The sequence below is a fragment of the Gouania willdenowi genome, chromosome 3, assembly GCF_900634775.1.
Source record: "Gouania willdenowi chromosome 3, fGouWil2.1, whole genome shotgun sequence".
Taxonomy (NCBI): Eukaryota; Metazoa; Chordata; class Actinopteri; order Blenniiformes; family Gobiesocidae; genus Gouania; species Gouania willdenowi.
In genome coordinates this window covers 7,256,080-7,268,661 of record NC_041046.1, presented here as the reverse complement: position 1 = coordinate 7,268,661, position 12,582 = coordinate 7,256,080, and the positions used below count along the sequence as shown (strand labels likewise).

Sequence of the window (12,582 nt, the reverse complement as noted above, 5' to 3'; positions counted from 1 at the left end):
ATTTTTAAAATGTATGGAGTAGGAAGTACAGATATTTGTTTAAAAAAGTAATAAATGAATACTCAAGTAAAGTACAGATACCAGAAAAAACGACCTCTGCTTATTGCTTTGTGCTGTTCCATAGTATCTCTATGACTTCCACATATAGGCTATAGACGGGAAGAGGCCTACTGAGCAAGTTTTAATCACATGGAAATTCTTTCTCAGTTACGGTGATGAAAGATTAGGATGTCACGTGACTCACACTGGCTCATAACATACTTGTAAACTTTGAGCTGGTTCTCTAAGAACTGCAGTCAAACTTCATTCCAGACATTCCCAACCTGCTTGGCCTCAAAAACACAGACAGAAATAGGACTATTATGATCACCGTCCACTTTTTATTTTATTACTGAGATGTGACTTTACACGTTTGACACAAGGACCTTTTTAATAAGATACAACACAAAGGATACAAAAAGGCAACCGGAGGTGGACAACTAAGTACAAGAACATTTTGTATTTAATCTCCCAAGGCACCACAACATACACCAATAAAAGTATATATTCCCTCTATATGTACATGTTTCTATTCATACACCCAACACTGAAAATACAGAAATCAGTTAAACAGACACATTGTTACATATACATAGACTTAAGTAAAATGTGACAGGCAAGAATGATCCGAGTATGAGCCCATAAAGAATTAAACAACACTTGTAAAATACATTCCTTCATGAAACCAAACAAGAAAGAAAAATTAAAACAAACAGAAAATCACAATTTTTGTCCATTAAACAAGCTCTAAATGTTACATCTCACAGGAAAATAGATTTTTTTCGTCTTTTTCTTACATAAATAATTTGATTATCAAACGAGTATAAGAATCTACTTTGTAGATAAAGAGATATTCCAACACTGCTGAGTGTCAGTATAAAACGTGTGGTGATGTGAGTGGAATTAGGACAGAGTGGACCTGACCGAGCTTTGATCGGAGGCAGTGGGTGACGAGATGTCCATGAACTACGCAAAAAATGTTATCAGTCAGCCTGAATCCATGCCAAAGTGACCTTTAACACAAACACTTGGAGACGTGCTGTGCTTTTCCACCATTCTTGTTCCTGACACGTAGAATGTGTAATCACACAAAATGTAAAAACTGGTTTTAATAAGAAGTGAAAACTACAAACTTAATGGTGATAAATAAAGATCCGCCAGGAAACTTTGCAGAATAAAAAGTGGATTTGGAGAGAATGGGCATAGATTTAAAAATGAGTTCTTAGATTAATCTAAAAGCAAAAAAACTCCAGAATATTATTTATCTCCGTCCTTCATCTAAACATTATCAACTCCCTCATAAGACAAATGTGCTAAAGCTGCACTGGGTAAAAAAAATCAGCCGACACTTGCTTGTGTCCAAACTACGCACTGGCCTAAACGCGACTGACCCCAATACTTCCATATGATCCGTCTCCTGTACACGTCACTCAGCCATACATAACCAAACACACTTTAGCAGCTCATAATACATTGCATTTGTCAACATTTTCCCCATACTGTACACAAAAAATAAAACAGATATTCTTCCCTCATGTAGCTACAACGTAAGACTTTGTAACCATATTTAGCAATAAAACAAAACTCAAATAATGTGGCACATAATCTTTCACACACACACACACACACACACACACATATATATATATATATTAGATGCACTAAGAGCACAGCTACGCTAATACATTCACATCAGATTTACCAAGAGGCCTCCTATGCCGTGTTTCTTTCCTTCACGTTATCTTTGGGGTGATTTTCCAGGAAGAATAGTGAGATAACAATGAACTGATAATGACAGTGGTTTTCCCACAGTGGTTTTGTGATGTGCTAAGCACATACTGGTAGTGCAGGGTGTCATTGTTTATGGGTAACGTAAGCTTCAGTTTGTTACTGAGAAAGAGGTAAAGTACAAACAACAAAGGCATCTTTATCTAATGTTTGGCATGTGCTACAGAACATATTGTTATTAATGAAGCATAACCGGTAGAATGCACCACAGTATTGCATTATTTACAACACCCAGCCTGCCGTCCATTCAGGAGAGGCTTTCATTGTAGGAGCTGGAACTGGGAAAGGTGCGGCAGGGTTTGTTCCAGGGCATGGTGCCAGACTGGTCTGTTGTGGGAAGACTGAGGGTGCTGGCGCTCTTCAGCTTGTTCTTCAGGCCCCAGCTGAGGAACGACGACTTCTTGGACACTTTGTGTGACTTGGAGTTCTTGTCTTTGTCGTCATAGGCCAGACAGATCATAGAGTAGGTCTTGGGTAAGTTTCCTGAGAAGGTGGCACTCTTTGTAGGCTGAAAAGATCAAATAGAAATAAATAATGGAGGAGCGCTCTGGAATTATTATTAATGGCGCAGTCTGTTAGTGATTTACCTCAATGGTTACAAAGAAACTTACAGGAAGTCAATGATATAAACATTTCTATACATCACGTCTAGTTAAAAACAAAAACCAAACAACACAGTTGAAACATTAGAAAACTTTATATGGATTTAGTCTTTTTATATATTAAAGCTGCAGTTTGTAGAATTGTGAGATGCTCCCCCCTCCCCTCCGAAACGAAACTTACTGGTCTTCTTGTGAACGCTTGCGTAAACGTGCACAACTGTGGAGCTTGTGGCGACTTTTTTCTTAAAAGAGACCAGTAACAAATGTAGGGACTTTATCTTGTGTTATTGGAGAGTTTTCTGATGTTTTAGAGACATGTAAGCACGTAACACTGGCTGCTGTGAGGATAGTAAGAGGCTCAAACATATTTGGGCAGAGACCCACAAAGCGGAGTCCGCCACGCCAATTAAATGCAAAGCTCAGTTTTTACTACAGGCTGACTTCTCTGTGTATTTGGTGTCACACAAAACACTGCTTGACGTTGTACTGACCCGCAATAAACGTAACACCAGAATACAAGCTTAGAGGAGAGACTGGCAGACGAGCTACGACAGTAGCGACACCTTTAATACACGTCCCAGGAGTACAAAGACTACAGAGACCCGCTAAGAATCATAGGACAGTCTGTTGTGCGCGGCGTCCGCTCGAGTATGTTTGAGCCTTTAGAGGCTCACAGCTGCTCCTCTGCTTCCTGATCCCAGCTGATCAGAGTAGACAGACACTCCACGTTCACACTGCAAATTAATTGCGTCTGTTCTTTTCACATTAGACAATGTTTCTCTTAGGTTTACAAGCTATTTATCTCATCTGTAATCACTCTCTCTAACTCGATATCTGGACTGCGCGCTGACTGAAAGCGGATCGCGCGCAGTGCAGCCAACATACCGAGTAAGGGGAATCTCCACTAAGTCTGTTCCTCCTGAACACGTTTGTGCCTTTATTCTGTTGCTTCTCCACCTCGGCCTTACTTTTTCCTCTTGCCTTGCCGTGTAACCGCTGTGCCAAAAGCCGCGTTAAGGCTCAAACATACTCGGGCGGACCCCGCGCACAACGAACTCTGTGCGGACTGTCCGCTCTCACATATCTACATACTTGGGCACACCGCCGCTTAGTAGTTATCGCTAAAATCCTACATGTCCCATGATTCTTAGCGCTTCTCTGTATTTCTAGGACATGTTTTAAGGTGTCGCTACTGTTGTAGCTCGTCTGCCAGTCTCTAAGCTCCTGCTCTGTTTCACCAGGTGGTGAATTACAGGTCGGTGTTACATTTAATGTGAGTCGATACAAAGCAGAGCTGTGTTTTTGTGTGACACCAACTACGCGGAAAAGTCAGCGCGGTTATAAAATCCGAGCTTTGCATTTAATTGACCTGGCGAACTCCGTGCGGACTCCGTTTTGAGGGTGTCCGCCCAAATATGTTTGAGCCTTTAGAGACTTTTGCTGGAACATCTGCCATGGGACTTTCACTATTCTCAGATCGTGATTGTGACTTTTGACGAGCAGCTCAAGCAGCCAATAACAACGCCCAAAACAGCTCATGGGATCGCTCTGTTGGTAGAAAGATCTCTGATTGGCTGAAGTACAGTGTCATGCTCCTGTATTTCTAAACCTACTTTACAGAATCAGAAGAAGGAGAAGATATTTCTCTACTCAGAACACTTTGGATTACAATATGATCAAAGATGATTAGGGATTTTTGACCAAATGACGCCAACAAAACTTACATACTGCAGCTTTAAAAAATATTTCAAAACAACATTGTTCACCCTTTTTATGTCAATATTTGTGCTCCTAGTTGATAGTGTGTGTAGCTCATAGCCGGGGGCATTTAGTCATGTTAATTGACACTCGCCATTTACACTCTCAGGAAAACTGTAGCTGTGAAATCTGACTTCATCCCGACACTGATACCTACTGTACATGATGTCACTATGTGTCAAACAAACCCAGCAAAGAAATGAACTGTACATAAAGCAGACAGAATGTAGATCAAACACACCACGGAGGGGTTGCTGTCCATCATGCTGACCACCTGGATGGTAATCCCCTCTTCGTCCACGTCCTTCAGGAGCCGCATCACCTCGCCCACACTCATCCACTTGCAATCAGTGTCGCCCACGGCAACCAGGTAGTCGCCCTCTTTCAGCCCATCCGCCTGTGAGTGACAGGATAAAAAGCAGGCTTTTATGAACATACCTGTCAAGTTTTGGATTTGAAAATAGGGGAAAAGTTCTGTTTCCCGCAACGAGCCTTCCCACCACCCCAACCAAATATCACTTATATTTTAAAACAGGTGTACAAGAAATCTAAAATAGCCACTTGTCAACCACTACCTAAACACAATTATGTAATTAGACTCTGGTAGGTTGACCTTTATTAACACTGAAATGCTGTGAACATTCCTACTAGGGCTGGGCGATATGGACCAAAACTCACATCTCAATATTTTTTTTCTCAAAATGGTGAAATACAATATACAGTAAATCTAGATAATGGGAGACGTTAAAATCTCAGTTACTAATCTTACAGAACGTGAAACTGTGTCACATTTTACAACGTATTTACACGAGTTCTTTGTTTTTTTCGCTAGAACGTCTTCATTCATCATCTCTCTTCTTAGTTGTTTCCGGGTTTGTTGCCGCTGTTGGCACTAATCTAATCTAATCTAATATAGTCTAATCTCTAATCTAAAGATAATAAATAAAAACATTACTCTGCTCCTCTACAGAAAGTTGTCACTATCCTCGCGAAGAATGGGTGGCGGTTCCCACGAGGCTCGTGACAGCTTTCAGAAGAGAGGCAGAGTCATGTTTTTATTTATTATCTTTTCATTATTACTACATTATAATAAGGAATATTTACAGGAGAATACTGATACGGGAAGATGGTGGGAAAGAGGGGTTAAATACGGTAGTTTCAAGGCCAAAATGGGAGTCTTCACAGATATGAGTCAAGAAGCGGAGGCGTTTCATGCAGCAGCAGCGCACGCTAGTAAATATTTACAGCTGGGGTTTCATTTGAACAACTTTTCTCTGCTGTGCCCCAGAGGCAGACGGGATCAGCAGAGAATACACTACACATGCTGGAGCTCACTATATATCTGTGGGAAATCCATTTCAGCGACATGTCGTCTGATCATTTGATCCATAGACGCCTGCGGCAGGTCAACATGTCTGGAGAGTCAGTCAGCTCTAAGTAGAAATCCTATTAATCGTAGTGATAAAAGATGTAAAGACTTAGTCCTAGTTAAGCTTATGTAACCTTAATCCATTTCTCCGCTTAGCCTTTGAGGCCTTTTATAAATCTGCTCTTTGTCAGCACCTGGTAATGAGCTGTGAGACTGTAAAGGCCTGTGTACACTCGATGCTTCATTAAATTATCAGCCAGGAGGAGAAGGACACAAGCACCTCTACACATTCTTCCAAATCAACCCTGTTCAGACTTCATGTAACAAAAGGTCACTAATAAATATCACCTATTAAAGATCCTGTATAGGTAATGCTCTGTACCAGGGTTGGAGTCAATTAGAATTTTAATTGTGTAATTGATCATTAATTGCAATTATGGCATAACTATACTTATAATTGTAATCGAAAATGTCTGTTGCCATCATAATAATAATTAAATTGTAATTGGGGTCAGATAATTGACTTTGTAAATGTAATTACCATGAAAATTTGATACAAATTGTCAATTATAATTTCACGCAAACCTGGGGAACCATGTTACAGTTCTATGTACAGTTCTACACATACTGTATGTAATTAACACATTTTACTATTTAAACAAATATTAAAAGCTATATTTTCATTGATTAGGAAGCCTAACAAGGAAACCAACTGATTTATCATTAGAGATGCTAACAGAAAGCTAACACAAGAGGAAGGTTAACTATTATTAGGTTATTTATTTCAGGCTCAGTAATTGTGATTAATTGTAGTTGAACTTTAGTAACCGAGAACTAAATTGTAATTGACTTTCTGAGGATAAAGCATAATTATAATTTAATTGTAATTGAACATGGGTAATTGTAACTGAATAATGTTAATGACCTCAGCCCTGCACTGTACTCATGTTTCTAAGGTGACTACTGTAAATGCTCACTCCCTGTGGGTTAATGTTTTTCAAAGGACTTAATATTAACCCAGACGGACATATTGTTTTGTTATAATTTAATAATTGAAGGACAAACATGACAAATGAGTCACTGACAGCGCCTGTGTTGATTAATCATTTCTAAAGGCAGCTGATAATCACAAAGCATTCTTTCTTTAAGTTATGAAACCTGCACTGACGGCTGGGACACAATGAACAATAGACAGTCGTCTCAGTCTGATGTCGTGAGACAAATCCAGACAAAACCAATCACTCCAGTCATTGTAAACTCACAGCGGCTGGGCAGAGGGGGTCCAAGGACACCACCTGAACGGGTGATTCTCCTTTCAGGGTGAAGCCCAGGTCTCTGTCCTGTGGGACCAGCTGAACCGTCCGTGGGGCTGTCCAACGCTGCCGGGCTGAAAACACTGACAGAGGACCCTGAGAGGACACAGTGGTAGGATGCTTTGTTAGAGGAATGACAGCGTACCACAATCCAGACTATAATATCCTGTTGCGGTAAATTGAAGTGTGCACCTCAAGAGAAAAAAAAAAGAGATATGACAACACAGACAACCACACATCTTGGTTTCTTTCTGTATTTCTGTCAGAAAATGTGAACGTGCGTTCACACCAAACGCAACTGAAGTGACTAGATTACATTTAAAATCCATGTATATTAAACAACCTCAAGCGATGTGACTTGCGTTATTTGAGCGACTAGGTCCCGCGCGACCTACCGGTAGTCGATCAAAGCTGAAAAATGTGAACTTTTCAAGCGACAACTCCCCCCGGCCGTCACTATCTGTAGAGCGGAGGCAGCAGCCCCTCCCTCGCGCTACAGCGAAACGACTGCAGCGGGAAGGCTGTACACTTCCTCGACTTACCGGGGCAAAATGATAGCTGTAAACTCCTTGAATAAGCCTACGATCTGAGTAAACTCATCCTTTAGTAACTCTGTAAGTTGATCATTTAAGCTGTAAAAGTGGAGCTGCCTATGATAAGTGCTGTAAATGTATGGCTGGAGAAGAACTGATGCAGCCCTCTCGATGCAGCAGCCCTCTGAGCGCTGCTGCCGGCCCGTAGACACACACTATTCCCCTGTCATCACGTCACTGGAGCAATGAAGTGGAGTGACCAAATGCGGCACTATGTTCAAGCGACGCGCCACGTTCGGGGTGAACGCACCTTAAGCAGCACAGTTGTCTTAATAAATGTATAATACAAAGTTAGAAAATCCAATGCTTTTATTCCGTTTTCAGTATATGTCTTGATTTGACTTTTGGATGAAAAGAAAATTCCTCGGATACAAAATACTGGAACGTTCCTTCCACCTTCTCAAGACTAATCTCCACTATTCCTCACTGACAGCTGGAGTCTCACTGTACCACACAATCATTTAGGAAAACATCCATGAAACTATCTAACCTTGAACCCTTGATGAACTTCTTATTATGGTGAATCTTTCATCAATATTTATCTTAAATAATTTGAAAACCATATAAATACAAGTTAATTATCTTGAGAAGAGAATGAAAGCTTTAGTGACACATGATCCCACTGTCCCTTCCCACCAACCACCAGGATCAAGAGTGCAGAAACGCCATGAATTTAAAATAAGAAAAGAAAAGAATAGGCCTTTACTTTCTTGTTTTGCTGGAGGGTACATTTCAAAACATCAGAGCTCCACAACAATACATAAAACCCTCAGAACTTTAGAGTATTAGAGCCTCACAGACCAAAAGAGATACAAAACAACATGATCATTACAATGTATTTGAATAAAACATGTACAAAATATCAACAAATCACTTTATACCAGAGATGGGCAACTTCTATCAAAGTGGGGCCAAAAAATGTGATTGTCTGATCCAAGGGCCACATTATCAACATTTATGATAGAATTTAGAATAATGACCAATCTGAGCATTAATACAGGAAAGGACAAAGGGTTTTGTCTTTTTCTTAGTGTTTTTCAAGTTTTTAGACATTTGTGTGTTTTTTTTAATTCATTTTGTCTATTTTCTTGTCAATATGGCACAGTTTTGTTGCCTTTTTGTGTGTTTTTCGAGCCAAAATGTATTATTTGTTATATTGTTGTCTTTTTGTGTATTTTTCTGTTATTTTGTGCGTCTTTGAAGTCCTTTTTGTTGTTTTTGAAGTCATTTTGTGTTAAAGTGGTTGTTTAGTAACTCTTTGTTATCATTTAGTGCACTTTTGTTGATATTTTGTGTATTTTGCTGTCGTTTTCTGTGTTTCTGGAGTTTTGTGTGTTATGATTGGCTGCATATAGCTTCCAACTTCATGAATTCCAATTTTGTATGGGGGGGCCGCATGTGGCCCCCGGGCCACCAGATGCCTTTGTCTGCTTTGTACCATCTTTAACAGATTCGAACTCAGCACTGTTGAGTTTGTGAGCTGCATAATTCATTGTATAGAACAAACCCGTTAACATTTCAAGATTTAAGTAGATTAATAAGAATTTAGGTCATTGTTACAATTTCTGGAATGTGCAATTGCAGCACAGGACCCAATCTGTACGCTCAAAAGATCGAAACATTTCACACACACTAGTACAGTGGGTCACAACCTTTTTCTTGTCAACGATAAGTGTCAGGACAGACACCCCATGAAACTGTGTACCCTTCGTTCTTTGGTTATTCCGTTTTAAAACCAAATCAAGATAATAAATAAACAGTGTGGTTATTTTGTTTTACTGACTTAAAACCAAAACAGTGATACAAAAAAATCAAAAACCAGACAAGCAGCGTTTTTCTGTTTTATTATTACATGTTCTGTTTCATGTTTTAAGCTCACCACACAGAGTGGACCCACAGATGGGGGCGGACATTACTGATGGACTTGTGAATTGAAACGTTATTAATACATAAATAAATAAAAACCAAAAAACAAAAGGATGTTATGTAAAACATGTACATAATATGTGATTAAAGTCAGTGTAAAGCAAATCAGCCATTTTCTTCTAAAAACGCGTCCGCTGGTGCCACATTTTCTTTAAAATTTGCACTTTTTCGCACCGCAATTTTGCTTTTCACCTCTAGCGGGCGCAGTTCTGACTCGACCCGAGATAACCGGAACAGACATTTCTACTGAAACCTCATTTGGGCCAGTCCGAGCATCTTTGGATTTTCCTAAGTTTTTTGGTATTTAACACTGCTCTCTAGAGTTAGGGTTAATACATGAAGGCGGCGCCCTTCCCGCGCGTGGGCATGGCTCCAGCACCCCGAACTGACACTCCCCCAGCGTTTCAGAGCAGAGAGAAGTGCTTGTTTTTCAATGATTTTGAGACCTAATTTTATATACATAGACTTTAAAGGAACCAGAGGTGGTGTAATGAATCTACTGGTGCTCCTAGTTTCTTGTGATCAACTTCCCAGCTGCTGTTACTGCCTAGCAGTATTAAAACGTGCAAAAAAATATGTCTTTACTTTGTTTTTTGCAAAAGTATCAAGTTTTAACATCTATTGTTCACCACACCAGCCTCACAGTCTATTGTCACCAGTTAATTTAGATACTATTTGGACCGGAACACTGTTTGGTAAAGTTGGCAGATCTTCACAGAATGGGACTTCCAGCATCAAATTACACCTCTTTGCCATTGGTGTGAATTGGACAACATGCTACAAGATCATATTTATCAAACGCAGCAGAATAAGAGATTAAAATGTGAAGCTCTCGTCGATGGTTTTTGCCGTAAATATCCAAATATCTCACGTACAGAACAAGATTCAATTTTAAAACAGAAAAAGCTGCTTGTCTGGTTTTTGATTTTTCTTTATTTCTGTTTAGGTTTTAAGTCAGTAAAACAAAATAACCACACTGTTTATTTGTTATTTAGATTTGGTTTTAAAACAAAATAAGCAAAGAATGAACACAACATGGATTCCCTTGGTACTTGTTAATGTTAGTTATTGTCATTTGAAGCGTTGGGTGAATGTCCAGGAAGCTTTGGTGTTTTAATGGCTGTTGGTTAAAGGTACCAAAGCTTCCAGGAGAGTCAACCTGGGTTGGTTTTCTTCACACAACAAAAATGCCTTCTGTGTGCTGGAAAAAAAAAAAACAATTTTAATGGCTTAAACACATATTTGGAATCATTTTTTGTCATATGAAGAACAAACCAACCCTCATGTATGAAAAAAGCAATGTGAGTGGAAAATGATTAGTAACCCACATACCAGCCTCTGGAAAAAGTCGATGACTTTCACCTTTACAGCAGCAGGAACCTCCATCTCTGCTTTGTGTTCTGTTTTAGCTGTTGGAGAAAATGGAGAATGTTACAATGTCAACATTACATCAGCTGCATGTGGAGAGAAATGCTTCTTATCAAGGTGTGGCCCAAACACACCAACCGTTTGTCAAGTGTTGGCTGAGGGACCAGTCGCTCAAACACACACAGAAATCAGTGTCATTCTGTAAAGGTTTTGTTGTGGTGACGCTAAGGTGACTGGAAAAATAGCTCAAACCCCAGTAACCTTTACATCTGATTTAAATACACTTTAAACCTTATTGTTTACTCAAATGTACATTATTGGATGTTCTCAGAGTGAGGTATCAGGGATCAGCATACGGTATGTTCATAATACAGGATATCTGGACCACACCGAGCCACTAATCAATCAATTAAAATGACTTGCATTAGCAGAAATTGTAGCTTAATAAAATAGCATTTAAAGCACAAACCAAAACTTCTCCCTAAAAATATTCAGAAACTATTGATTGAAAAAACTGATTATACTTATAATGTTTGGTCACTACAAAAAAAAGCTTTTGTGTCAGTAAGAGGTATCAGGTTGTGGAACAGTTTGTGAGTGGAAATAAAAACAATTCTGAATTTAAAGCATTATAAACATAAAAACAAAGTTTATCTTCTCGATGCACAAGTGTTAAAGAGATACAACTGTAAATAGGTGTGTATAATGTTGTGTATGTGTGGATAGATTAATGTATAGTGGATCACATGAAGTGTATTATTATATAGATATATATCAATGAATTATGTGTATATACTGTATATGTATATTTACAGTGTGAATAGTTGTATATTATATATAGTACTAGATATTACAAGGGGTAGGATCATATACAGTAAGTCTATACTGTACTTCCTTCGACTCCTTTTCGAACATCTACAGGCTTTTGTACCATTTGTTCTCCCTTTGCTTTGTTTGATTTATTTTCTTTCTTTTTTTTATGATATTTTTTTTTCATTGTGAGATACACTGCTGTTGTCTTCAAAATTAAAATTAAATCAAAAATAAATAAATCAAGCAAAACCTCTGTTATTTGTCAGACCAAATGGACTCAGCAAAACCTCTGAAATCTAACTGCCTAAATTATCAAACCATGCGTGGTCAAATGGCACAGCCTCAGGCTTCAAAATAAATAATAATAATAATAATATATCTTAGCTGTTAAAAAAAGAAAGGAAAGAACGGCTTTTCAACTTACTTCGTCATGTATACTTTCAATTCCTTCAAAATAAAACGCCCTGTCGTGTTTCAAGGCCTGAGGCTGTTGAGTCTGATTACTTTTATTTTGAAGCCCGAGGCCGTGCCATTTGACGGCGCTTGTTTTGACGTGAGGCTTAGATTAGACTGAGGTTTTGCTGAGTCATGAGTCCGTTTGGTCTGATAATTGACAGAGGTTTTCCTGACACCTCACTCTGAGGCCTGAGGATGTCCTAAAATGTACAAATGGGTTCTTTTCACCAGTTTGGACTCACAGACTATGTCAGGAGCCTCGGTGTAGTCGGCGAACTCCTCCTCGTCTTCATATTCATTGTACTTCTCCAGAGTGCGCATGTGGCTGGCTTTTAAAATGTCCTGCAGGGCGTCCAGTTTGGTCAGGTTAGGGCACAAGCTGTAAATCCTTAGAGCTTCTTCATGGCCCGTGATGGCCCGTCGGATATGAGCTTTACCTGAAGACAGAGAAGGAACGGGTCCAGTTATACAGCACTTTTCTCCATTAGCAATGGAGTGGTTAAAAGTTTTCCAAAATGAATTTGAAAAAATACAATTCTTAATAAAATGCACATAAT

At 39.2% G+C, this 12,582-nt stretch overlaps 1 protein-coding gene across 3 annotated transcripts in view; it reads right to left on the bottom strand.

Annotated features, from left to right (window-relative positions):
- Positions 1 to 360: 360 nt before the first annotated feature.
- Positions 361 to 12,582, bottom strand: part of rhpn2 (rhophilin, Rho GTPase binding protein 2) — a 58,752-nt gene continuing 46,530 nt past the window's right edge. The window contains exons 11-15 of one of the 3 annotated variants that reach the window (XM_028477291.1): positions 12,268 to 12,462; positions 10,751 to 10,797; positions 6,819 to 6,965; positions 4,429 to 4,584; positions 361 to 2,335 (exon numbers count right to left, since the gene is read on the bottom strand). In XM_028477291.1, coding sequence (XP_028333092.1) covers positions 2,075 to 2,335; positions 4,429 to 4,584; positions 6,819 to 6,965; positions 10,751 to 10,797; positions 12,268 to 12,462 — 806 coding nt within the window. In that variant the 3' untranslated portion in view covers positions 361 to 2,074. Of the gene's footprint in view, positions 2,336 to 4,428; positions 4,585 to 6,818; positions 6,966 to 10,720; positions 10,798 to 12,267; positions 12,463 to 12,582 lie in introns of all 3 variants that reach the window. The other 2 variants (XM_028477285.1, XM_028477275.1) reach the window with 2 other exon arrangements.